The sequence below is a fragment of the Paralichthys olivaceus genome, chromosome 10, assembly GCF_024713975.1.
Source record: "Paralichthys olivaceus isolate ysfri-2021 chromosome 10, ASM2471397v2, whole genome shotgun sequence".
NCBI lineage: Eukaryota > Metazoa > Chordata > Actinopteri > Pleuronectiformes > Paralichthyidae > Paralichthys > Paralichthys olivaceus.
Window position 1 is genome coordinate 4,874,331 of NC_091102.1, and position 25,888 is coordinate 4,900,218.

General features: G+C 42.1%; 4 protein-coding genes across 6 annotated transcripts in view; 2 read left to right on the forward strand and 2 right to left on the reverse strand.

Annotated features, from left to right (window-relative positions):
• The first annotated feature begins 220 nt into the window (after positions 1–220).
• Positions 221–15,043, forward strand: ift88 (intraflagellar transport 88 homolog). 2 transcript variants are annotated; one of them, XM_069532856.1, is made up of 27 exons: positions 221–443; positions 636–698; positions 808–867; positions 980–1,033; positions 1,152–1,215; positions 1,443–1,512; positions 1,784–1,874; positions 2,105–2,209; positions 2,433–2,535; positions 2,936–3,282; positions 3,566–3,636; positions 3,818–3,904; positions 4,119–4,218; positions 5,618–5,704; positions 5,835–6,021; positions 6,670–6,778; positions 6,914–7,064; positions 7,162–7,277; positions 7,667–7,719; positions 7,819–7,884; positions 8,003–8,109; positions 9,637–9,709; positions 10,231–10,263; positions 11,307–11,321; positions 11,517–11,567; positions 13,970–14,077; positions 14,277–15,043. In XM_069532856.1, exons 1-27 carry the CDS (start codon positions 357–359, stop codon positions 14,396–14,398), a joined length of 2,580 nt encoding a protein of 859 aa, XP_069388957.1. In that variant the 5' UTR covers positions 221–356; the 3' UTR covers positions 14,399–15,043. The 2 variants fall into 2 exon arrangements, with proteins under 2 accessions (XP_069388957.1, XP_019956242.2); XM_020100683.2 differs by lacking the exons at positions 10,231–10,263; positions 11,307–11,321; positions 11,517–11,567.
• Positions 15,044–15,917: 874 nt separating this feature from the next.
• il17d (interleukin 17d) lies at positions 15,918–17,832 on the forward strand. The gene is made up of 2 exons (XM_020100689.2): positions 15,918–16,379; positions 16,995–17,832. Exons 1-2 carry the CDS (start codon positions 16,057–16,059, stop codon positions 17,308–17,310), a joined length of 639 nt encoding a protein of 212 aa, XP_019956248.1. The 5' UTR covers positions 15,918–16,056; the 3' UTR covers positions 17,311–17,832.
• A 415-nt stretch (positions 17,833–18,247) lies between these two features.
• On the reverse strand, positions 18,248–20,672 carry eef1akmt1 (EEF1A lysine methyltransferase 1). Of its 2 annotated transcripts, none has more exons than XM_020100686.2 (5): positions 20,606–20,672; positions 20,107–20,252; positions 19,770–19,852; positions 19,244–19,530; positions 18,248–18,702 (listed from the first exon to the last, which is right to left on the reverse strand). In XM_020100686.2, exons 2-5 carry the CDS (start codon positions 20,248–20,250, stop codon positions 18,569–18,571), a joined length of 648 nt encoding a protein of 215 aa, XP_019956245.1. In that variant the 5' UTR covers positions 20,251–20,252; positions 20,606–20,672; the 3' UTR covers positions 18,248–18,568. The 2 variants fall into 2 exon arrangements, with proteins under 2 accessions (XP_019956245.1, XP_019956243.1); XM_020100684.2 differs by having other exon boundaries at positions 20,539–20,671.
• Positions 20,673–21,580: 908 nt separating this feature from the next.
• The window catches only part of xpo4 (exportin 4), a 42,805-nt gene continuing 38,497 nt past the window's right edge, over positions 21,581–25,888 (reverse strand). Inside the window, exons 19-24 of the mRNA XM_020100680.2 lie at positions 25,445–25,625; positions 25,219–25,340; positions 24,997–25,127; positions 24,627–24,744; positions 24,026–24,118; positions 21,581–23,406 (exon numbers count right to left, since the gene is read on the reverse strand). Coding sequence (XP_019956239.1) covers positions 23,209–23,406; positions 24,026–24,118; positions 24,627–24,744; positions 24,997–25,127; positions 25,219–25,340; positions 25,445–25,625 — 843 coding nt within the window. The 3' untranslated portion in view covers positions 21,581–23,208. The remainder of the gene's footprint in view (positions 23,407–24,025; positions 24,119–24,626; positions 24,745–24,996; positions 25,128–25,218; positions 25,341–25,444; positions 25,626–25,888) is intronic.

A 25,888-nucleotide genomic window follows, 5' to 3' on the forward strand; every position in this document is an offset into this window, starting at 1 on the left:
GTGTATTACTCGCTGGATTAAAAACGTGTATTAGTTAGTGATGTATTAAGTTATTTTCTTAATTTAAGATAAAGTTCCAGTCAGCTCCGACAACAGAAGCAGGACGAGCTTGTATCCTGGCAACGGCCGAAATCAGCCCCAGCCAATGAAATTGCAGCCGGGTGATGATGGACGCGTGATTAACCAATCGGAAGCTTGGAATCCCGATTGTCCCACCCATGCCGCTGTGAATTGTGGGATTGATCCTGTGAAACGACAACAAACGGACTTCTTGCCGCTGCCCGAAGAAGCGACGTGTTTTCTCTCCTTGTGTCTAGACTCTCCGTCAGCGCACCTCCAGGAGGAGAAGGGGAGAAATGGAAAATGTGCACCTGGCTCTGGAGGAGGAGGAGGAGGATCTTTACTCCGGTTACAACGACTACAATCCAACATTTGACTCCGAGGTGAGTTAGCACCTATGCTACATGATGGAGCTCCACTGCTGTTAATGCTAAACAACTAGTAACTACTACTCAGGATTATCTGACGTAACTTTTCGCTCTTTAGGTGAGAACGTCTAACAATGCATTGGTCGTTTGTTGTGTGTGAAGAATACAGATGTGTTGTTATTAGTTCATTACTTCTGAATTTTAAAGGAGTTGGAGAATGATGCAGGCTTCCAGCAGGCAGTGAGGACCAGTCATGGAAGAAGACCCCCGGTGAGTGCTGTCCTCTTCTGCCTGTGTGTTTGTACTGACCTCGTATAAGTTTCCATGTAAACACATATATAAATGGAAATTAAAATGACTACATCTTTGATTTTCCCAGATGACTGCCAAATTTCCCGGCACCGCCATCGGAGCTCGGCCTTTAGCTACTTCATTTGGAGTAAGTACAGTGAGATGCAGTGGAATTTAACAATGAAAATGTTTTGGTCTCATATTTGCACAGTTAAAAATATTGTCAGGTAAACATGACTCAATCATTTTGTGTCATGAAGTCTCGGATCCCTTTGACATCTTCACTGGGCCGTCCTGTGACTGGAGCTGTGCAGGTGAGAGGGATTTAGTGCTCATTTTTAATTATAGGCTTTATAGCAGCATTTGCAAAGTTTTGGGGGCAATATCGTGTATTTAATCAAAGCTCACTGACCATCTCATGAAATGTGACAGGATGGAGCCGCCCGACCAATGACTGCTGTAAGAGCCGCAGGTTACACCTCCTCCCTGACTCGTGGTGAGTGAGATTCAGTCTCGATATGCTCAGTTGTTAGCTTGTGATTCTGCAGCTGTGGAAGTTGTTCAAAAGACACAGTTGTAGTGTCAGTATTTGACTCAGGGTGTAGTTAGCAGGACTTTATTTATTTATTCCACTATTCGGAAACCCTCGTATTTTTCAGTAATCTCTATTACATTAAATGATCAATGAAAACAAACTGTAGCTGTGTAACTTTTTTTTTTTAGGCTCAACCTTCGACCCTCTGGGTCAGTCCAGAGGCCCTGCCCCTCCTCTAGAAGCCAAGAGTGAGGACACGTGAGTTGAACATTTCTTTGAAGAATATTGCTGCATCATCCACACTCTGCATTTTCTCATTTGCAGTGTGCTATGGAGAGAGACTTTCATAAAAGTGTTCAGATCTGTTGTATAGAATCTTGATGTTAGTTATTATTGCAATTTTTAAAAAGCTACAAGCAATCATTCGAAGAAAAGACTTTAGAGTGAAGCTACAACTACTACATTTGTATAATTCATGCTTTCAAGCTACAATATCTCACATTGTATTTCTGTGCCTGTGATCTTTTAGGCCTGAGGAGAAGATCAAGATCCTGGAGAAGAAAGTGAATGACTTGGTAGAAGAGAGCTGCATGGCACAGAGCATAGGAGCCTTACAACTGGTCAGATTCTGTTCAACAATAACATAGTGTTAGATGATAATGGCTGTTTGGATTTGGATGAGGCAGTGAAGAGTGACAAGTGTCAACTGTAAACCTTGTGTGTGTGTATGTGTACGTGTATGTATGTGTGTGTGTGTGTGTGTGTGTGCGTGTTTGCGTGTGCGTGTGTGTGTGTGTGTGTGTGTGTGTGTGTGCGCGCGCACGCACGCATGTGTGATGTGATTCTACAGGCTCTTGAAAAAGCTAAGGAGGCAGGGAGGAAGGAGAGAGCACTGGTGAGACAGAGGGAACAGACTGGAAATGCTGAACACATCAATTTAGATCTCACCTACTCGGTAAGTATGGCTGTTCTAATGTCTGGACGTGAAAAGCTGGAGCATTTAATTCCTGTAGTTTAATATTATGTGCATAAAAATTTAAGGAGCATCTTTGGTTAACCCACTTATAATTATATCTGTCATATTGAAAACAGGTCTTGCAGAAACCTGCAGAAACCCCAGATTGTCTGGGTTTGAAATGATTTGACTTCAAAATATTGAATATTTCTGTCATTACCAGGTTTTGCTGAACCTTGCCAACCAGTATGAAAACAATGAAATGTACCCCGAGGCCCTGAACAGCTACCAAGTCATTGTGAAGAACAAGATGTTCAATAATGCAGGTGAGCAGACTCGTCAGCCTCACACAGATGACAGATGTGTTTTGCGGCGGCTCTCGTGAATGCACCAAAGCAGATGTGACAGAAATTCTTATGTTTTATAAGCCAGAAAAACCAGAGAGGATGTTCTGTACTATTCCTGTCTTACTGGTCTGTTAGCAACATCAGTAAAAGCTGAAATAGTTTAAATGAAAAGTGCACAACAACAACATCTTGCTGTCTATATATTGTTTTATAAAATGTTGCACATGGATAAGAATAAAAGGGAACACAGATACAAACCACTGTAACTTTTAGTGTTTTATGATAAATATGACTGAAACTGTTTGGCCCTCCAGCAATGGTTGAAATAACCTTAGACACTCTGGGCTTTTTGTATAAGTCGTCCTCTTTCCCCTCACAGGCCGACTAAAGGTCAACATGGCCAACATCTACTTCAAACAGAAAAACTACCCCAAAGCCATCAAGTTCTACCGAATGGCGCTGGATCAGATCTCCAACGCTCACAAAGAAATGAGGATCAAGATCATGCAGAACATTGGCGTGGTCTTTGTTCGCATGGGTCAGTACTCGGATGCCATCACGTCTTTCGAACACATCATGAGCGAGAGCCCCAACATCAAGACGGGCTTCAACCTCATCCTGTGCTACTACGCCATCGGTGACAGGGAGAGGATGAAGAAGGCCTTTCAGAAGCTCATTTCGGTCCCTCTGGGAATCGATGATGAAGACAAATACATCCCATCTAATGTGCGTAACAGTAGGATATGTATACTTTAAACAAATGCAAACATATTTCATCTTCTCACAGTTAAATATATTGTCCGAATAAAAAAATCAGGATTATTGCATTATTAATGCAGATTGTAGGGATTGACCAAGAATAACATTGTCATTTAGAAATGAGTGTTCTTCTTTTGTTGGTCACTACAGGCCATATACAGAATGCATATACTTACAGTGAAGTGTTGGTGCATCATTGAACATGATGCTCAAGGTCCTAAATCAAATCTTGTCCTGTTGACTCTTTCAGGATGACACCAGTTCCAATATGGTTACCGAGGCCATTAAGAATGACAAGCTTCACCAGATGGAGAGAGATTTGTAAGAAACATTTCACACAACAACATTTCTCTTCACCAAATTAATAATTGTCTTGGCCTTATCAAACCACTGACAGAAGAATAGAGAACAAAAATACCAGTATTGTAACAAAATGTCAGTTTAATGTGTTTTTGTGATTGTGGCTTCCTGAATTTCTATCATTTCCTGTTCCCGCACATAGAAAAGTCCTGGCTGAGAAATACATCATGACCTCGGCCAAACTCATCGCTCCGGCTATTGAGACTTCTTTTGCCACTGGATTTGACTGGTTGGTTCCTGTTGATTTATCTTACAGTGTTAATACTAGATACAAAAATATGATTAGATAATCAAATATAAAATAATAGTGGTTTGGTGATATACAAGTGGGATAACAGATAGCTACGGATACATATCTTACGTGATATTTGCACCAAGCGTCTAATTACCTGACAGGATGTTTAAGTGTTTCACTGAGCATGTATGGTATGTTGTGTTGTCAGGTGTGTGGACATGGTGAAGAGTTCTCAGTACGTTGAGCTCGCCAACGATCTTGAGATCAACAAAGCCATCACCTATCTCAGACAGAAAGACTTCAACCAGGTGAGGGTTATTATTCTCAGCAGCATAAAGGGCAATACCACTCAATTTTGGAATCTCCCATTCCCTTAGGTTTGTGGTGAGAGGAAGATGAACTTCACCCACCACTCTTAATATTTTAACATCAAAAGGAGTGGATATATATTTTGCAGATTTGATAACAGAATTACCAGATGTAATGCAGTTACAGGGAGATTTTAATCAAAATATTAACGTATCTATGTTTTATATCCTCACTGTTGAAGAGCTTCTGTCAAAGTTACTGTCTCCATCAGAGTAGCAGCTCCATCTATAAATTCCTTCATTGAGTGGTATTTCCCTGTGAGCATATTTGCCATGTTGATGACCTGGTCTTTGTTGTCCTTTCACTGTATATTTAGTTTTTTTTTCATCTTTTTTCCTACAACATTGTGGTTCTGAGCAGTTATTGGTCAGCTCTGTTTGTATGTATGACAGTTTTCTACTGCTGAGGCTGTTTCTGCAGCATCAGACTCTAAATTCCCGCTGCTCATCGCCCTCCATTCTCTCTTGCTTTTGTCTTGTTTCCTTCCCATCTGCATGCCTAAGGTTGAGGTATGTGTGCCTTCTGTTTCCATGTTTGTTTGTGTTGTTATTTTTTTTTTGTTAACATGCCACTACCAAAGCATGCATCCTCCAAATAACAGCACTGCCAGGAGACACTGAAGAAGCAGCTATTGCTTTAAAACCCCACAGATCAGTGGAGAGAATCTGGTGGCAGAAAGGAAATTCTAACCAACAATAATAAACCAGTGAGCTCTCAAGTACTTGCATCTGTGCCCCTGGAGCTGATAACATTAGAGGACTGATGCTACTGAGCAGCTCCAATATCTCCAGTCACAGTATAGTTAACTATCTTGCATCCCAGACTTTAAACCCTCTGCATGTGTGTGGTGTGATGTTTTTGGCTTGTCGAGCCCCAGTGATGGTGGTGGTGGTAGTTGTGGTGTAAGCTGCAGCATCAGTGCAGCTGTAGCTTATGTTTACACTCTAATACTGGTGGAAACTCTCCCTAGTAGGTAATACGTTGACATTGGCTTAACTTAAATGTGAAGGTGAAGTCATTTCTGGAAGAAAAGAAGATTTCTACATATGTCAAAATCCACTGCACAATGTCAGTGTGTGTATTATATATTATTAATTTCAAAATTTAAATTCATAAAATAATATCATTTGGATTTACTTTTGCTAAAATCATTCATACAATGTTCAACTAGTTTCAACTAGTGAATATATTATTAAGTTAATTTTCGTATTAATTAAAGTGTAAAAAACATCCATTTGGATTGTGTTACATACTGGGGAGTAGTACAGTATTATAGCATAAACTAGAGAAAGCCAGTGTCAAATGTGTATTCATTTGTTCTTTTAAATATTTTATCAGGCAGTTGAAACTCTGAAAACGTTTGAGAAGAAGGACAGCAGAGTGAAGAGCGCTGCAGCCACCAACCTTTCTTTCCTTCACTTCCTGGTAAGACTCTTCGATGGTTTTAATTCTAAACTGGACCATCTAGTTGCAAAGACGTCTGAATTACAGCCTCTATTGTCAGTACCAAGTTGGTACTAGTGGATGCTTCCCTCTGACCTTTAACCTCCAACAGGAGAAGGAATATGAGCAGGCTGACCGCTACGCTGATCTCGCCATGAACGCTGATCGCTACAATCCAGCAGCACTAATCAACAAGGGCAACACCCTGTTCGTCAAACAGGACTATGAGAAGGCAGCAGAGTTCTACAAAGAAGCGCTGAGGAATGACTCGTCCTGCACCGAGGCGCTCTACAACCTGGGTAACACCTTTTATCACATAGTGGCTGATTCATTCTTGACCACCATGGACACCCAGGGACTATTCATTTGAAAGTAGGAGGAAGTTGTTGAAGGGTTGTTAAACCTGCACTACCGTTTCTTGGTGTTGGGGCTGCAGAGACAAGTCATGAACATGATTCGGACATTTCTTCATTTCTTAATTTATTCTGTAAGTAGATGTTTTGAGCTTGTCTGTGATCAGAGCTTTATTTACACATCCAGCTGCTCTGAGCAACACATTTGGATTTGTGTTGGCCACCTGACAGACATTTCGTCCGTCCGTTGACGTCTTTAGCTTTATATTTGGTCTTCACTAATTCCTGAAGAACAGACGAGGCTTTTTAGTCTTTATTAGCTGAAAACAGCTCCATGTTGTTGTCACAACTTCAGTGTGACATCTGTGAGTAATCCAGAACAGTTCAGTTGTTCCCTGCACAGTTACAATGAGTTGAACATTACTTCAAAGTTCTGTTGATGCGAGAGGAGCTGTATGTTCAGCTGATAATTCTGTCAGTTCATCACAGTGATGTCTTTCACTCGCATTATTTTGTCTCATACGGCTCGATGATGAATGATACATTTGTATTGTATTTTCATTATAGCTAATTATTTCTTTCCACTCGTACCAGGTCTGTCCTATAAAAAACTGAATCGACTGGAGGAGGCTCTGGACTGCTTCCTGAAGCTCCATGCTATTCTGAGGAACAGTGCCCAGGTCATGTACCAGCTGGCTCATCTGTATCCTCCAGATAACAAGTGCATGTGCTAGTCTCTGTGTCGTGAAGTGTAACTGCTTCAGACAGTTGTACCTCAGAGGTTGTTTCTTCATTCTGGGAGTCAGCATCTCTTTGTCCTTGACTCACTTGGTCTCAGCTATGAGCTTCTGGAGGATTCCCAACAGGCCATCGAGTGGTTGATGCAGGTCATCAGTGTAACTCCCACAGACCCACAGGCACTGGCCAAGCTGGGGGAGCTGCACGATGGGGAGGGGGACAAGTCCCAGGCTTTCCAGTACTACTATGAGGTATGTGAATTAAAACTGAATGTTACTCTGGACTATTTCATGAACACACTTTTATTTTTTAAGTGCTCTGATGTTGTTGGATTGTGTTGCTGTCAAGTCTTTCAGATACTTCCCTTCCAACATTGATGTTATTGAGTGGCTCGGGGCGTATTACATCGAGACACAGTTCTGTGAAAAAGCCATTCAGTACTTTGAAAGAGCCACACTCATTCAGTAAGTAACCAGAATTTACTTTGCTTTAGTAGGTAATAAAAAACCCAATAGATCAATATAAAAGTGATTATTGAACATAATGCGAAAACATCTGAGAGTATGTTTTGTTGATTAGTCTCAGGAATTGTTCTGTCATCTGAAGAAATATCTGTGAAAGGTTATTTCTGCACTATTCTGATTAAGAAGACACCTTGTTTTAATTGTTGTGTGAAATTCTTTCATCAACCACAAAACTTCTCATCTGGAAGTAATTTTTTTTTATTTGAGCAATAAGAACAGATGATTCGATTCTATCTGCCTCCCAGTTGAATTCAGAATCAACCCTTTACCATCTTTTCTTAATGAATAAATCATTTTCAGTGCAGGATTGTGTATTTGTGTTTTCACAGACCAACACAGGTGAAGTGGCAGCTCATGGTGGCAAGCTGCTACAGAAGAAGTGGTAAGAATCCTTTTTTTATGGCCAAATAACATGTAACTGAATATTCCCTGCCAGTTTGAATCTGAAAACCTGATCATAAGTTTCTTTTTTCCTTTACAGGAAATTACCAGAAAGCTCTGGAAACATATAAAGACATCCACTACAAGTTTCCAGAAAATGTGGAATGTAATTCATCTTGTTTGCTTCACACTTTTCATCTGAGCTCTTAAAAAAAAAAACCATTACATAATCCACCGATCTGAGAGGAAAGAAAAAAGAATCTCTTCTGTGTGTTTGTGTTCAGGTCTGCGTTTCTTGGTGAGACTATGCACGGACATGGGACTGAATGAAGTTCAAGAATACGCCACCAAGTTGAAGAAGGTGGAGAAGATGAAGGAGATGAGAGAACAGGTACATCTCTCCTGGCTGTTTGAGTCTTTCCTTGCAAATCAATGCATGGACAAAACTTTATCACAAAAGATTCAGAGAACAGCCCTTAGTGTTAAATCAACAGTAGATCTGTTGCTTTGGAGAAAAACATTGAAACCTAATCAACGGAAACACAGAATAAAAATATCCTGAATTACTACTTATGTGTCCAGATGCTTTCAAATATATAACTCTGGAACTTGACGTCATTCAGATTCACTCGTTCAAACTAACCTTATATAATCAGCCATGTGTTAAATGTGGTAAAACATTGAATTACATTGGTACATCTGAATATTAACACGATGCAGCTTATTACTGGCTTGTTCTGGAGTCATATCAACAGACATGTTCTTTCCCTCTTGTCTTGGCCTCCTGTCGCCTCTTTTCCTGGACAAGAACACGCTGATTGAAGACATAGACTTGTCCTCTTGCCATGAAGTTACCACAGCTACAGAAATGCACATATTTTTCTGCTGCTGATTTTTCCACAAATGAATATGTAGAGAGGAGAGCAGCCACTTCCCAGCTGCTAAACACCTGGCTGACATGAACGCTGGGTGATTAGCTGTGTGAGACGAATCAAACACAACAAGGAGAATAGCCCCTCAGTCCCTCAAACTGTTGTCGCACCAAATTCCACAAACCTACAGAAATCAGTCCAGTTTAAGATCAATGATGAAGGAAGGTATAACTAGTATCTGTGGTGGTTGTAAGATTTGTAACTCCACACCAAAAATAGATGACAGTGCTGTGATCGACAAAAGCGGAGCTGCACCGGGGTCAGTCGAGTTTGGAAGAAGACAGAGTAACAGAACCGTGTGCCGTGCTCCTGTGGTGATTTTCATCAGGGCCAGGAACAGATGAGAAGGATGACTTTGTCAAATCACAACCAGCTGCTCTTAAATCAGCCCAGAGATGCTGCTGGATCAGAGAAATGTTTCTACAGAGAGACAGACGGAGCCAGAGTGTGGACTCAATAATCCCAGACTTCTCCAAACTGAGTGACAGCGAAACACAACCGATCCTGCTAATATGACGGCATAGTTTATGACATGATGGATGAGAGAATGATTTGAAAAAAGATACGAAGAATATTAAATCGCCGTTCTCATGCTAAGTGTGTTTTCTTTTTCATGGTATTCCCCCTGTCCCATTTTGTTTTGTCTCCAACTTCGCTTATAACTCATCATTGCTGTGCATCGACTCCACAGTCTGAGTTATTCCACACTTGATTACATGACATTTATATTAACCTCTTAATACTTAGCTGTCAAATTCCATAATGTTTATATGTGAATGTTTATACTTAGAATGTTGTTCATTTTAAAAATAGTTTTCATGCCAAAAGAAACGACTTAATTTATGAGAGACAAAAGCAGAGACCAATAAAGAGAGAGGCAAACAGCCACATGGGCTGAGCAATGGGAAAAAAATGTCACATCAGAAAAGAGCTCATGATTTAAAAACAAGAAAAGCAAAGACTGTTATTTCTCTCTCCTCCTGCAGAGAGTGAAGTCGGGCAGAGAGGGCAGCGCCAGAGGTCGGAGAGAAGGCAGAGAGGGCAGCGGTGGGAGCGCCGGTAAGTCTGTCACCATAACATGTTAAAAGATTCCTACTGCGGCCTCATGTAGAAACATACTGTCCAACATTCTGAATACTGGACCCCACAGTGTCTATGTTCTATTGTTTATAACAGACTGTGACATTACAAATCTTTAGTTCAACATGTGTGAGAGGAACTTTATTGACGTCAGACGTCTGTAGCACCTTTGAACATGAACCATGATGAATGATGTATTGATTGTATAAGCAGAGCTCTGTTTCAGTATTAAGTGTAATACAGAAATATAATATAAGATAATAGGAAAGCTTTTATTGTCACCGAACAAAATAAACCACTGCAATGAAATTAGAGGTGCTACTTCAGAAACTGATTTTACAAATTTATAAAAAAGTTTAAAATCCAACAAAAGACATAACCAATAAATACAAGAATAATAAATACTTAAAAATAGAGGACGTTTTTTAGTTCATATATTTTATATGTCATCACTTCTCTCTGTCTTCCATCTGTTGCTCACACATGCTGCTCATCATTAGGCCTCACCTCTCCTAAGAAGGCCAGCGTTAAGGGTAAACCTCTGAACATCACCCTGACACCTTTGTTTTAGATTTATAGATATATAGATAGATGTGTGTTAAAACAGCTCACACATTTACAGACTTCCTCCCACTATCCAGATATTAAGCCAAAAATATCCCGGCCATGAACGGGGCCACTTTGCACATTGGATGCCACAATCAGGGGGTGTGGCCAGGGTACGCTTGTTCGACCAATCAATCATTCAGTCTCAGCTGTCAATCATGACGTCTCACTGGAAAATGACACTTGAACATACATCAGTGTGAGGAGAACATGTCCCATCTGCTAACATGGAGGAGGTGGGCTTTTTGACCTGTACTGCAGCAAGCCACCAGAGGGCGATCAAGATGATTTGGCTTCACTTTCGCGTAGCTCTCATGTCGTCCATCTTTGTATCCAGTCTGAGATTCATAATGATGACAATGAGATGACAGTTTAAAAGTCGAAGGAGCCCTGACGACACAGAGTTCACAGCAGACACCTGAGACGACAAACACACACACACACACACACGCACACACACACACACACACACACACACACACACACAGTTTTCCCTCCTTCACTACAGATCCACAACAAATACAGACACACACTCTGGATTGGCTCAGACACTGGAACACTGGCTCCTCTGCAACTTTTAAATGAAATCCAGACAAACTGCAGCGCTGCCAAAAACCCGGCCCAGCTCTGCTCTGCTGTGCAGCTCCATGTCTGTAGTGCCCTGTAATGTAGTGAAACATATATCTATATATCAAACACCTGTTAATGTTCATGTCGCTCCATTCGGCCAACACCCCCATTATTCCCCAGTGTCCTTATAAATTAGATCAGAAAACCTCCAACTCGTGTGTTTATATCGTCCGACAGTTCTGCAGTGCCAGAGATGAAACTGGATCTGTTCAAACGAACTGTTCCTGGTGGTTTTTCAACACAAACCTTATATGTTCAATCGTCTCAAAACTGGTTACAACAGATTTAAGTTGTTTTACTAAACCCCAAACCCCTTCTGTTACTTTCTTACGCACATCAGAGGACGTGAAAGCAGGTGAGAGAGGGAAGGTTTTGAGATATGAATTGAACTCTCATGTCATACTTGTTTCCTCTTTCTGGGCTGTTTATTCCCTCTTCTCTGTCCGTTTACATTTTTTTTCTGTCCGACTCTTTAATCTTTCTTTTTGTTTCTCTCTGGCTCTTCCGATCTCCATCTGTATTCTCGCTGTGCTTCCTCTTCGCTGCGCAGTTTCTCAGTCTGAGTCTAAACAACTCAGTCCACTGTTGGACTCAGGGAAAGGTATGTGAGATTATTACTGAGAAACAATGAAGTGAAACCTGCTGGATGATAAAAAAAAATGCTCCTCTAGCCAACAGTTCATTAGAGACGTGGATAGGGAGAGCTCAAACACCAGAGCTCAATAGTTTCATCCCAGTAATTTTCAAACATCTGACAGAGATCTACAACTTATTAAACTGCTCAAGAAAGACACTGAGAATTTGTGTTTTATCTTGACTGGGCCTTCGAAAATGAGGTGTTTAGTTGATTCAGTTAGAAATTGATCTCCGCCTCTTTTGTCCTGCTGTGCAGAACAAATTGAACCTTGGTTGTGTAGTTTTTGCGTAATCCTGCAAACTAATGATCGCAGACAAAAACGTAACCTTCTTGGCAGAGATTTAAAAAATAAAAGTAAATGTGGCTGAACTGCTCTCTAACCACAGAAGGATCCTTCAGTCTGTGGCTTCTGTGTTTTAGCTGTGCCGGCTTACAACAGGAAAACATGTTAAGACTTTATTTGCATTAGCTTGTGCACTAGCATACCATCAAAAATGAAATACTGTTCCTACAGTTTACACAAGTTAAAAACATCTCAAACTATCTTCCTTTGCTTTATACCGGTATTATAATAAATACATATATTGCATATGCATCACTATGCAAGGAAAAAAATCAAAGTCTTCTTACGACTTAAAACCATCTCCGTTCCAAAACGCACAAGATAAGAAACCTGACCATAGAGTTATGCTCAAAACTCAAGAGGCTGGTTCAGAAATCTTCTGACAGGCAGCTGTGATGTCGGACTGCGGTCGGAGTTTGCACTAAATGCTCCCACAGGAGAGAGGGAGAGAGGGAGAGAGGGAGAGAGGGAGGAAGGGAGGAATCACACAAACCTCTTTCAGATTTCTGAGAAAACCTTGAGTGCACCTGAGAGTTTTCCCTCTTTTCTGTCAAGTCTGCGTATTCACAGCACTGTACATTGTGTGTGTGTGTGTGTGTGTGTGTGTGTGTGTGTGTGTGTGTGTGTGTGTGTGTCCTGTTTTTCCCACACATCCAAACATGTCATCTCTTGATGTGAATCTGGGAATACAAACACCTCCACAGAGCAAGAGAAAGGTGTGTCAGTGAAAAACCTTTATTGTATTTTCGAGATCATATTCTCACCATTCAAATAAATACATTTCTTACATCCAGGGCTGCACCCAGGTTTGGATTTTAAAGACTATATTCGACACATTCTTAGCTCACGTAATCTTCCAAAGGTTTTTCCTCAGAACTTTGGGCAGGAAAGTGAGTTTGAAAAGCCAGGAAGTTGACTCACTGATATTGATCAACACCCACATCGACCCCTCACAGAAATATGTTGGCCATTCTTGCTGTGGAGGCATAAAAAACGTACTCATTGCAGCTTTGATCGTGGAAACTATTACACAGTATTCACTTTGCTTCAACCTGTCGTGTCATCCCTGTTTTCCGTGTCTCCCAGTTGTGCATCATAAAAAAAAAAGAAATGCCGCTGAGACGGAAAAGAAGAAAAGTAAATTTTCCAGCGGAGGTTTGAGTTTGCCAGCAGTTTGCGAGGCCTCGTGTGAGATGTTCAAGACCGTGTGTGAAGGTGGAACATCGGGCCGACTCCCTCTCCTTCCTGTTTTTCAGCTTTCTGCCATCGCTCCCGTCCGTCTCCTTGACTACCTGGCAGACAGATGTGGGCTGCTGTCTGTAATCATGTCTGTCCTTCAGAATCACTGCAGCGCTTTGTCAGTGTGTCACCGGAGCCTGGGACATAAACATAGTCATTACATCTCGTGAAGAGTCCCAGGTCTGTGTCTAAGAGGATTTGGACCCGAGCTGGTGCTGGCTCTCAGTGTCTTGCTCAAGGGCACTTCAGGTTGATGGATGGTGTTATCTACACATTTAATGTTTTGTCCGTCAGAGGAGGCAGTAAAACAGTTATGATATAAAATGTCTTATAATTGTTGACTAGCACGTAGACTATCCTTAAAGCTGCTTACTTCAACTCTTCAATAAAATAGATCATTAGCTTCAGAGGGAGCTCGGAGTAGAGCCTCTGCTCCTTTGTGTCGATTGGGGCCAGTTGGGGCATGTTTTCAGGAACAATCCTGGGCACCTTCCACGCCCAACTTGGTGGAGATCGTGGGTTAGACCCAGAACTCACTGGATTAAATATCCCATCTGGTCTGGGGGACACCTCGGGATCTCCCAGGAGAAGGTGGAAATCGTAGTTTGGGAGAGGGGTGTCTGGAACACTCTGTTTAGCTGCATGGATGGATACATGGGTTTCTTTTGGTTTCTTGTGAAACTCTTAGACGTTTCTTAATATCTGACCCAGAGACATAAACACAGTCAGGCCAACTTCCTCAGATTATGACTGATTTGTTTAAGTGTGTTTGTGTTGTGTGCAGACAGCAGCCACAGCAGCAACAGCACCAAGGGAGAGAGGCTGAGCACCAGGATGAGGTCACTTCCTGCTTCCAACGAGCCCTATGAGGCCAACAGCCCAAAAGAACTGGGTGAGGAAAACATGTTTTCTCTAAGTTTATCTTTTCACCTCTGGAACCCGTGACTTTTACTTTTATCTCCGAACCCTCTGGATTCCTGCACGATGTTAGAAAACACGTAAACACGGAAGTGTTAGTGAAAACACCAAGATTGATTGTTAACAGGAAACTGGGCCGTAATGAGTAAATCTTCTGTTGCTGTCGTGTGTAGATGCGTCTTACGTGGATCCACTGGGGCCTCAGATGGAGAGACCGAAGACGGGGGCCAAGAAGCGAGTGGAGGACGACGACTTTGCAGACGAAGAACTGGGAGACGACCTGCTGCCCGAGTAGCTGCATTTATATTTTACACTTTCAACTTTTTTTACGTGATAAACACTCTATTTTTCACCGTTAGGGTCCAATTAACATTTACATCAGCAGTGCAGACGTCTGATATCTTTACCTCTTCCCACATTTGGAAAGGTAAATATTTTACATGTGTATTTAGCAGAGGAAAACGTATACTTATAATGTATATATACTTATATACATGGACTGATGTTGTTCAGGAAGCTGCTCAGTATTTTCCACAGCTTTACTGTTGTTCTGTTCTCCAGCACAATGAAACATTCTCAAATTTGAACCTGTTTACATAAATTATGTTGGATTGGAACTTCTGCCAAAACCTGATAAGGATGACATGTTGCATCTTTATCCTAACATCACCTTCTTGGTTTAGAACCCAGTGTTGGAGCCAAACAATGATAAACGTTGCATAGTTTTCTGACAGCGCTGTATGTTTCCATGTGTGACCCTGGGAACCTTCTGGAGAATCCATCAGCTCAACACATTCACCAGACTCATGTTATACATCCACTACACACCCACTGTTGTATTTTTGTATCAAAAATGTTTATTTGTAGTATAATATATATGTTTTCCTGTTTGTTCATTTATTTATTAAGTATATGATTAAAAGAGAAAATATTTATCTAACATTTAACCATGTGGGGGAGTTTTTTCTAAAACAGAAAGTGTTTCAGACCTGGTTCAGTATCCAGACACCAGGGATAGAACCACCAACTTTCTGGTCATTGGACAACCCGCTCTTCCTCCTGAGCCACAGCTGCTCCCCTGACAGATTTCTGACAATCCCAGAATTAATCTGAGGTTTTCCTCACGGAGGCAGCAGCTCAAACTGAGGATTTAGTGTAGAGTTTACACTGAGTGAAGCTTTAACTGGATTTTCACAAGCATAATATCATGTCAAGCTTTTTCCTCATTTCAATCTTAAAGACATAAACTCACAGTATGTGTTGGATGGACATAAAAGATAGATTAAGATTGTGAGTTCTAGCTTTTTGTGTCTGTGCTTGTGGACACTTGACGTAAGAGGTTGGACAAAAGTGGATCCAGTTGATGTTGGAGGGTCAGAGGACTGTGGAGCGGCGCCAGGATCCAGCAGCAGAGCGGCCAACAAACCTCAGGCCCCGTCAGAAGCTGCTCTCATGGAGGCTGGACTCGTTTATCATCGCAGATAAAGGTTCAAGACGGAGCTTCATCTCTAACTTTCACTCAGAGTTGTCCCGGATGGCGGATCGCGCTGTTTTCTGCGCGCACTGACGCCTCCATCGGGTTTTACGCACACGTCGCTGCAGAGAAGCAACAGGGAAACACTCTCGATGGCATTTTCTCACCGTAACCAGAGAGCAGCAGGTGTGAAACTACCAATGCGGTAATATTTTCTGTTTCTAAGGGAATTATTTCTCCTGGCGACGCTGTGGTGCTGAGATGTTTCCCTGGCGGTGCGCCCGTACCTCGGTTTCCGCGCCAGGACTGTGGACCTTTCGCCTGCCGCTGGTTTCACACGTCTCGCTGGATTATAACACAGGACTCTGACCTCCACTCATCAATACAGCCCACTGGTGTCTGGAGACCTGTCGTCTTCAAGGAGAGCCGAGCAGGAACCTTCCTCTGTGGGTTTTTAGCGCCAAAGAAGCGCACAAGCGATGGCGCGTCTGCTCCGCGTCCTGCTGCTGCTGCTGCTGCTGCACTTGTCGGTGCTGCAGCTGTGTCGGGCGGCTGCAGCGGCGGGTCGGGTGCGGAAGAAGGCCTCCAGACCCCGGGCGTGCATGGACCTGCCGGAGGAGATCCTGGAGCAGATGTTCGGGCGGCTCTCGGTCGGAGTGATGAGCGCCTTCCATCACGCGCTGCAGCTGGAGCCGCAGGACAAACTGAACCGGAGCTGCCCGAGCACCGCGCCACGGGCCCCGGCCGAGAGCAAGACCCGCCTCCCGGTCAACCTGCTCAGCATCTCCCCCTGGGCCTACAGGTGAGAGCAGCTGGAATAAAGTTATTACTTTCACATGAAGGATGATGTGCTGCCAATGCAAGTCAAACATCTCTCTCTATATATATACAAATAGATATAAACATCTATATTACGATTTATACTTTCAATTCATCACTCAACAAAACGTTTCCATGACTTTGTTCAACATCAATAATGTTTAATTATCAGTAACTGTGTTTAAACTTAGATTAACTCAAAGCGACAGGTGAAGTTTAAGAGAAAGTTCAGACTTTCTAATAATGAAATTTCTCGTAAAAGATTTAAAAGAAATTTAGAGGTCGGACACAAGGTCACAAATATACATAAAATGGAACAGATGAGAAAAGAGTACGATTCAATCAAATAAAACGTTCTAACAAGTTTAAAAAATCTGAGCTGGGATAAAAAACTTTGTGCAAAAAAAGGTGTAAAGGTGAGGACACTTTAAAAAGGAAGAGGAGTCAGATCTCCTCTAAGACTTTGTTCCAACGAGTGGAGGCCTGAACAGAAAAGGCCTTTGGAGGAACTTTATTTTGTTGACATGAGCTTGACCTGTAATTAATATGAACCTTTCTGCAAAAACAAAAGATTGACTTCTTGAATTTCTGTTTGCAGGATCTCGTACGACCCCGCCAGGTACCCCCGCTACATCCCTGAGGCCTACTGCCTGTGTAAGGGCTGCCTGATGGGAGAGGAGAGCCACCGGTTCCGCAGCGTCCCGGTCTACGCTCCCACTGTCATCCTGAGGAGAACTGGCTCCTGTGTCGGAGGCCGCCACTCCTACACCGAGATCTACGTGTCTGTGGCCGTGGGCTGCACCTGTGTGCCGCTGCTGCAGAAGAAGAGGGACAGACACAGCAGCAACCAGAGCCTGGAGAGAGCAGAGCCCAAAGCCAGGAGACCTCTGGTGTCTGCAGGGAAGAAAGTGTGAAGGAAGCAGCTTCTGCACCTCCTCCACATCTGTCACTAGATTCACAGCCGACCAGTGCAACTTCAGTCTACAAACATTTTCCTTGCAGACTCTAATTCACTAAAGACAGTGACAGAAAACAAAGAACAGGTTTTGTGACCTTCGACCACCAAAATCTAATCAATTCATCTTCGACTCCAAGTGAACGTTTGTTCTAAGAAAACCCCATGAGTTGTTTCTGAGACGTTGCGTTCACAAGACCAATATGTGTTTGAACCCTCGACCATCGCAAACTGGATGTCTGAAGACAATCCATCTGAGATATCATGTTCACAAGAATGGTACGAAAGAAAACACCTAATAAATAAATGTAATGATTTTACCTTCTCATCCTCATAAACTCCTGAAACGTTTTTAAATCAGAAAAGATTAAACTTTATTTCATCCACTTTCATTCTTGACTTGACCTGGACACAGAACAGCAAACTGAGCCTGCAGCTGATTTTCTGACTGAAGAGAAGAATCCAGCAAAAACTCTGAACTACAGAAAACCTCACTCACCTCTGCTGTGAAGCTGTTCATGCTTCAGGTTTCCAGAAATTCATCCGTGAGATTCCTGCACCACAAACAAAATGATTCAATTATAATTTCGCTCCGTTGTGTTTGGGTGGAGGCAGAAACCTTCAGAGTCCGATTTCTCAAAACTTCGTTACATCGAACCAAAACTATCCACGGGACGAGAAACCATGAGAAATGAATGAGAGCGTTGTTTGTTTGTACTTTGGGTGGATCGACCCTCTGAGAATCAAACATGTGAACCTATGGAATAAAACCAGTTTGTATCATCAGTGACCTGATCAACGCTGCCACCTGCTGGTGTCACACATCATTTGTCAATTAAACTAATATTTAAATAAATTTGCAATTTCCAAATTTAAAAAAAACAATCCAGTGATTCTTCTCAGTGATTTGTTTCATCTTTTAATTAATTTATAATATAATATTTAAATTAAATTAGTGTCTTCTGTCCGAGCTGACTTAGAGTGAAACGATATAAAACAGATAAAAGCAGCAAAACCTCTGAATAAATTAACCTTACAGGACATTATTGACCAAACTAATGTCCAGTCTTTTTCAGTAGACTTTTTAAAAATGTTGAACCAAGTCACATTTTTTTTCCTCACAAATCAAAGTTCCTTTATAACTGTGAGTTTAAACCAGAGTTGTAAAGTTTCTGTGCGACGTCCTCCGTCCTTCAGGAAGCTGCAGCGGACACGCTTCAGCTCCTCAGCAGGACAGACGGATAGTTGACGAAGCAGCAGAACTCATTGGACAAGTTTCTGTTGTGCTGCGGCAGGAAACTGCACTTTTTCACACCCAGAAGCTCTTTGGCCAGATTCTCCATCATGGCTCCTGCAGAACAGAAGAAACGTCAGGTGTGAAAAACTGCTCAGGAAGCGAAGCGCCGTTAATTAATGTTTAACATGAGGGACGTTCGTTTAAAGGTCCAGTGTGTAGAATTGAGTGACATCTAGTGGTGAAGTTGCATGTTGCAGCTGAATACCCCTCACCTCCCCCTCCCCTTCCAAACATGACAGAGAACCTGTGGCAGCTTCAGTTGTCAGAAAAACTCAGAATGTTTAGTTTGTCCAGTCTGAGGTACTGTAAAAAAAACATGGCGACCTCCGTAGAAAGGAAGTAAATATAAAGTATTTAAATATAAAGTATTCAAATATAAAGTATTCAAATATAAAGGGCCCATTCTAGAGTAAAGAAAACAAGGATTCGTACAGTTCAGATGAAACACACCAGGATTATTTCATATTTAATTTCTGCCACTGGATCATTTCACCTTAATCTTCCACACTGAACTTTTAAAGCTGCAACGTGTAAACAAAGACAAACAACAACGCCGGGTCTCTAATCTTCCGTTCTGTGACGTTCCTCCTCTCACCTGTGCACAGCAGCACTTTGCCTTTACTCAGGTACTTGATGGTTTGGGCCACTTTGCTCAGACACTCCTCGGACAGGTACGGAGGATCGGCCAGGACCACGTCGAAGCTCTGAGGAGCGACGCCCGGCAAACACAGCGGCTGGTTGTAGTCGTAGAAGATGAAGTCGTCTCCGTAGGTGGCGAAGCGGCGGTCGTACTCCAAAACGACAGCGGACACCCGGTCTGAGCCGTCCACCACACCCTGCTTCAGCTTCTGGTAAACACTGGGGGCGCTCACACACACGACCCTGAACACACGGACACACTTTGAACCATAACTTGAGATTTATCAGTCGGACGATGAGTCAGACTGCGAGCAGCATTCGTTCACTGTTACAAAACCTTCTTTATTCAAATTCTATATGTTTAGTTGTACTTATTTTTAGTTTATATTTAAGTTTATCATTAAATTGTAAAATATCAAGCTTCAATTACGTTTTGTCATGTGATGGTTAAGGTCAGTGTGTGTGTGTGTGTGTGTGTTTACCTGCCGCCCTCTCCTGCCTCTCGTACGACCTCCTCAGCTAATTGAGTCGCTGTTTCGTCAGTGTACCAGAACTGACTCATCCGCTGGTGGACACACACACACACACACACACACACACACACACACACACACACACACACACACACACACACACACACACACCGTATATATCAATATTAATTTGAATAATATTCATAATGATGATTAGAAACCCAGTGAACCTCACTGATACATCATCCATACGTGGATAAATTGAAAGTATAATATTGTTATAAATGAAAACAATAGATTCTGTGAAAGATCATTATATTGTTTGTTAAATTCAGTGTGAGCTCACCCAGTCCTCCTCCACCTCCCCCACACTGAACTGCTCCCACAGACACTTGATATCATCAGTTCTGGTCTCACTGTAAAACTCCTGCAGGGCAGCCAGGGAGTCAGCTGACAGGGTGGGGGGGCCCTCTTCATCACTGTCACTCATGGCTGAGGAGGAGGAGGAGGAGGAGGAGGTGATCAGCTTCAGGGATGAAGGATGAATACAATAAAAACATGTTTGACTGTTTCTCTCCTCTAACGTGTCATTAATACTCGTGACATCATCAACATGTAAAAAAACAATTATTCTAATTATTCTACTCAAGCAAAAACAGTCTGAGCGTCAGATTACATCAAGTACATCAAGTACAATTACTCCTGATTCTGAATATTCAAACATTGATCCTGACATATGCAGTACTTTAATTACTGATGCGTTCACGTGCACACGTACATCGTAGTAATCTGGGCTACTTTCAAACGACACGCAGCTGTGTGGTTCGTAGCTAAAGTGGACAAACCGGTTCAGCGCCTCTGAAGGGACCACGTGAGTAGTCGCAGGAGGATGACGTCACAGCAGAAAGTACGGCTGCCGCGGAGGGACAAAGATCTTAAAACCTAAAATAAATATTTCAACCGGATTTCAAGTTTTACAGTTAAAATTATTAACATCGATCATATTGATCTACTCTTGTTTTTACATATATAGCTTTTCCATCTATACGTTTGTTGTGTTTCACTTTTTATATAAGTTCATCAGTTGTTTACATTTTTGATATTGTAAAAAAAATTTTTTTAAACTTTTATGAAAGGAAAAGCAAAACTGAAAATCATCAAACTGATAATTGTTCGAACAATGTCCACATTTTTTTTAACTACTGTATTTTTTTAGTTTTGCTTTTAATTTCAAAATCTTTACAATACTTAAAACCTGGACTGTGACGAATGGAATAGAAAATGTATTTAAATGACTTAAACAGTGACTGGAGAGAAAAAAAGTAAATCAGTCAATCCTGATGTTTTGTATTTTATACTCAAAATTATTTCTAAAACAAGAATTTTCTCCATTTTCATTAATTTATAAGTAATTTTTTTTGCTGTTTCTTTCCTGATGACTTACATTTCAATTCTGGCGAGAGGCCCATGCCTCAGAGGGCAAGACCCAACGGTCCCATTCAATTCAAGCCAAACTTCACACACTCGATATCAGTTCCCTGAATGTTGCGGCTTTTTTAAAATCAAGATCTGTAAATCTGAAAATGTGGAAGAATGTTGACATGTTGGATAAAGTTATAAACTGAATTCCAGTGTTCTGTTTTTGTGTAATCTTGCTAACCAACAAACAGACGGGGTGAAAAGACAACTCTCTTGGTGGAGGTAATATCTGTAAAAATGCAGAGGTTAGTATACCTGTACATATTAAATTGTTTTTTAGGGGCTACTTGCTCAGTGCAGGGTGTGACTACACAAATTTCTGAGGCTTTAAAATAATCAAATATTATGAACAATATTTTTTATTTATTATTAAAGTAGATAAAAGACATTACAAACAGACACGACACATGTTAAAGGAAAATGCAGAGGCAGGAACATTTTATACAATAAGTTTATGTACACTTTTACACTTCATTAACAAAACAGCCATTCTACAACAACCAGGATCGGAACGAGGAGGAATCTGTCTCCAACACGATGCTCTGATGAGTGGCTCTGCTCCTTTTTATTTGGTTTCTTATTGCTGTCCTTCAACAGTCTCTGCTTCAATCCAGTGTGTGCTGAAGAGTTATACGGTGGATGTGTAGGAACAAAACTTTACCACTGAAATGAATCTGCTAAACTTTAGAGGCTCGATCCGTCTCACGGGCCTTCGTCTGTCCGGAGGGAGGGAGGAGGGGCTGCAACGTAATTCTACGATCCAAAATACCAAACTGCAAAAAGGTCAAACAGAGACAGTCGCTCCCTCTTCAGAGGAATTTATACAATGTTGAACTCATACAACTTTTCCAGCTGTCTGCCGGCATATAAAAACATCTCGGTCCGTTTTTCTTTTTCGTCTTTGAACGAACATTTCTTGTGGTTTCTGGTCTGAAAACATATTATATATATGTATATATACATATATAAATACATATATATATATATACATATATGCACATATATATATGTACATCCTTGAAATGCAAATCTAATTTTGGTTTTCTGTCATCGCCAACAAACACACAACCTTGTGTGCTCTGTGGTTCAGCAAGCCCAGGCTGGGCCATACCTTTGTTGTCATGGCAACACTTAACGTGTGTGACTGCTGTGTGCACGTGTGTGTGATCATCCGCTGTGTTTTATGTTGTTTTTTTTAAGCGAATGACAGGCACAGTTGACATTTGTTGTCAGTTGACATGTGACGTGATCCACACACACACACACACACACGCAGAACAATCAACAAAACAAAGGCACTCTGGGAAGGATTGGGCGTGTGTGTGTGTGTATGTGTGTGTGTGTGTGTGTGTGTGTGCGTGTGTGTGTGCGTGTGTGTGTTTTTGAGCATGTGGTAAAGTGGGAACTGTTAAAATGAATCAACCTTCATCTACGAAACCTCACCCTGGAAAAACCTTCTTCACTTTTCAATAACAGCAAACTGTTTGAATGTGTGTGTGTGTGTGTGTGTGTGTGTGTGTGTGTTCTATGGACCTCCAGGCACATGAGGAGGTGTAGGGTGAGGTGGGGGTGGGGGCTACCCCGTCAACATCAGCCTCTGCTCTGTCTCTCGTGGTTACAATGCTGAGCGCTCTGTCGCTTCAGACCAACATGGCGTGATCCTCCGACTGAGTCCGTCTGCTCTGCAGTTTAGTCTCCACGGTTACCACATCATCAAATCTGTCAATCATGCTTGTGGGGGTGGTGCAGGAGAGGATGGCGGTTGTGGGGCCAAAATAAAAAAAGGAATCCAGGGAGGTGAAAACCAGGTCGACATTCAGGCGTGAGATGGATTCCCCAGCAGGCGCAGAGACAACGAGGTCCTCAGATCCATCTCTTTTACCCATAGTTCATAGGGATGGAAGGGGGCGCAAGGGGGGAGGTTTCCTTTTCAAAAATGACGATTCGAGGCAGAGGCGGTTTCCAGTGGTTATTTGACGCAGAGCAGGCCGCCCACGTTGGCCACAAACTCTTCCAGGCTCTTGAGGAAGGCGACCTTCTGCTTTCGGTCCATGGTGGGCGGCGTGCTGCTCGCCGTCAGCTTGTTAAAGGCGTCGGCCAGCCGCTGGTAGATGACGGCATCTCTTTGAGAGGAGAGCAGCGTCTCCACCAGCTCTGAGTACTCCGCCTGACAGAGGGGAGAAACCATGCATCAGATCAGGGTCAAAGAGAAGAAGTGGAGATTTAGTGAGCAGCCAAAATATAATATTTAATGTTATTGACTGTCAAGAAACAAGAACTTGAAAAGCAATGATTTTTTATATTTTGAGGAAAGACTGTTTATTATTCTGGATTAAAATAAATTTCATGATCACATAGTTTGTGATCAACAATAAAATCTGGATTTTATGTGGAAAGAAAGAGGAAAGCAAAATGAAACTAAAAGAATTGGACATTTATTTGCAGGCTGTATATAATGAGATAATCTTGATATACATGGAATGTCCGAGCGGAGCTGTGTTTGTGCCGATCAGGCACTAGAGGGCGCATGGTATCACTTTCACAAAACGTTCTTCTTCTGCTGTTTTGAGCAGCTCTGCACTTTGCTGAACAGACTGATGTAAAGAAACTGTTCAATCATCTTAAAAGCTTTTAGTTACTTTACAGGAGCCAACGAATCGTACCGACTCCATTTATCCTTTGACAAAAAGAAAGCTCGATATAAAAAACACGTCTGTGTTCTTATTCTACCATCAACAGATTAAAATCACTGGAGAATCCTGAATGTTTATTAGTCAGTCACTCACCTGGTGCAGGCACACAAGTGTGTAAAGAGCTTCTCCTGCCGCCACCGTCATCTCCGTGTTGTGTTTTTGCAAAACCAGCATGTCAAACACCAACTGAAGAAAACAAAATGGAATAAATTGATTTTACAGTTCAACAGCCCATTAACTGGTGCAATTCTGGCTTTTTTTTAAAAAACAGTTCAACATTTTGGTAAATATGAAACTGTTTAACTTTGTGTGAGCTTTTCTTAGACACGCTGACGTCTGTGCGAAAAATATGAAGCCACAGCCAATCAGCTAAAAATCCACGTACCAGCAAATCTAAAGTCCAAAAACTACAAACAGTGTCTCATTTGCTTCATGCAAAGAAAAATCAGCATAATACTGACAAGAGAGCCCATCAGTGAATACTTTGGCCTTTGTGAAATTATTTGGATTTGATTCAACTAAATTGTTTCTCACACAGACAGACAGGCAGACAGACAGACAGGCAGGCAGACAGACAGGCAGGCAGACAGACAGACAGGCAGACAGACAGGCAGACAGACAGACAGGCAGACAGGCAGACAGGCAGGCAGACAGACAGGCAGACAGACAGGCAGACAGACAGACAGGCAGTTACCTTGAGGAAGTGACGGGTGGCGATGAAAAGAGGCGTGTCCTTCTCCTGGTTTTTGGCGCACTGTTCAGCCAGAGGAGACAAAGCCTCCAAACACAGCTGACTGATTTCTGAACTCATCCTGAAGAACATCATTAAGGAGAAGAAACTACAAAACACAAACTTTTTCTTAAATTCTGCAGCTTCACCAGTTGCGTCGTGTTGACTCCAGATGAAAGCAGGAGACCAATGGGAACATAAGCAACCAGTGTAAGATGACATTGTTTTGTAAATTTACTTCAGGATGTGATCATCTTCTTTGCTGTAGACAAACTTCCGCATCTTGAGGAAAAAATTTTGAGTAACAACTGGAGCACAGATCATTAAAGGATACGAAGTCATTCCGAGCTCCAGCGAGAACATGAGGCTCTTGAAGAGGTCTTCAGGCAACTGTGGAATCTTTTCTGGGAAGATCTCACAGATGAAGGTGATGAGCTTGTAATACTGGTTACACAGAGACGGGAACTGGAAAACAACCAGGAGGAATCAGTAAAACACGGAGGATATGTCCAACCTGGGTCATAGATTAAAAAAAATCCATGTTGTGTAGTTTTACCTTGAGCAGGTCCTGAGACATGAGCGGAAGAACAATGTTGACGCCGTAAAGAACCACATCTGCCGCCGACACTGTGCGGTTGGAGGCTGGTGTTCCCTGGTCTTGGTTCCGAAACACCTCATCTTAAAACACAGCAAAAAAACGTTAAATCTCAAGTGAATGAAAACCCCCAAAAATCCTCGACTCCCGTTGATACTGGAAGACAGAAAACATGAGGATGACCGACCTGTGTCGCTGAAGTCGATGAACTCTTTGGACAGCAGGTTGGTGAGCAGCTCCATGATGAGCAGCAGGTCCTGGTACTGGTCCTCCTCTGCCGCGGCATCGCTTCGTTTCCGACTCTGGTTATTTTTGGAGTAGACTTGCAGTAACGTCAGACACGCCTCGTACAGCTTCATGGACTTGGTCTGAGCAAGGAGAGGGGGACACGCAGCGTCACAGGTTATGTCTCCACAGATTCATGAACCTAACACTTAAATATCTACATTAAAAATCACAAAACCTAAATTAACTAAATGTTTTGGCCACTTGGAGGAAGTACACATCCAGCAGCTACAGAGAAACAGCATCAATCATCTGCAGTCATGTTTTGGCTTCCTGGTTAATTTAAGTCTAATTTCCCTTCTGTTTTACTACTTTTGGCTGTTTTTGGCCTCTAACAGCTCCTGAA

What these genes read in the sequence shown, in the direction of transcription:
- il17d (XM_020100689.2), top strand. Translation starts at nt 16,057, where the DNA reads ATGGCGCGTCTGCTCCGCGTCCTGCTGCTGCTGCTGCTGCTGCACTTG. An exon ending in ATCTCCCCCTGGGCCTACAG is followed by an intron (nt 16,380 to 16,994) that starts GTGAGAGCAGCT and finishes TTCTGTTTGCAG; the next exon opens with GATCTCGTACGACCCCGCCA.
- ift88 (XM_069532856.1), top strand. Translation starts at nt 357, where the DNA reads ATGGAAAATGTGCACCTGGCTCTGGAGGAGGAGGAGGAGGATCTTTAC. An exon ending in ACAAATACATCCCATCTAAT is followed by an intron (nt 3,283 to 3,565) that starts GTGCGTAACAGT and finishes TGACTCTTTCAG; the next exon opens with GATGACACCAGTTCCAATAT. An exon ending in TTTCTTTCCTTCACTTCCTG is followed by an intron (nt 5,705 to 5,834) that starts GTAAGACTCTTC and finishes AACCTCCAACAG; the next exon opens with GAGAAGGAATATGAGCAGGC.
- eef1akmt1 (XM_020100686.2), bottom strand. Translation starts at nt 20,250, where the DNA reads ATGAGTGACAGTGATGAAGAGGGCCCCCCCACCCTGTCAGCTGACTCC. An exon ending in GAGGCAGGAGAGGGCGGCAG is followed by an intron (nt 19,531 to 19,769) that starts GTAAACACACAC and finishes CCGTGTGTTCAG; the next exon opens with GGTCGTGTGTGTGAGCGCCC. An exon ending in CAAAGTGCTGCTGTGCACAG is followed by an intron (nt 18,703 to 19,243) that starts GTGAGAGGAGGA and finishes TCTGTTCTGCAG; the next exon opens with GAGCCATGATGGAGAATCTG.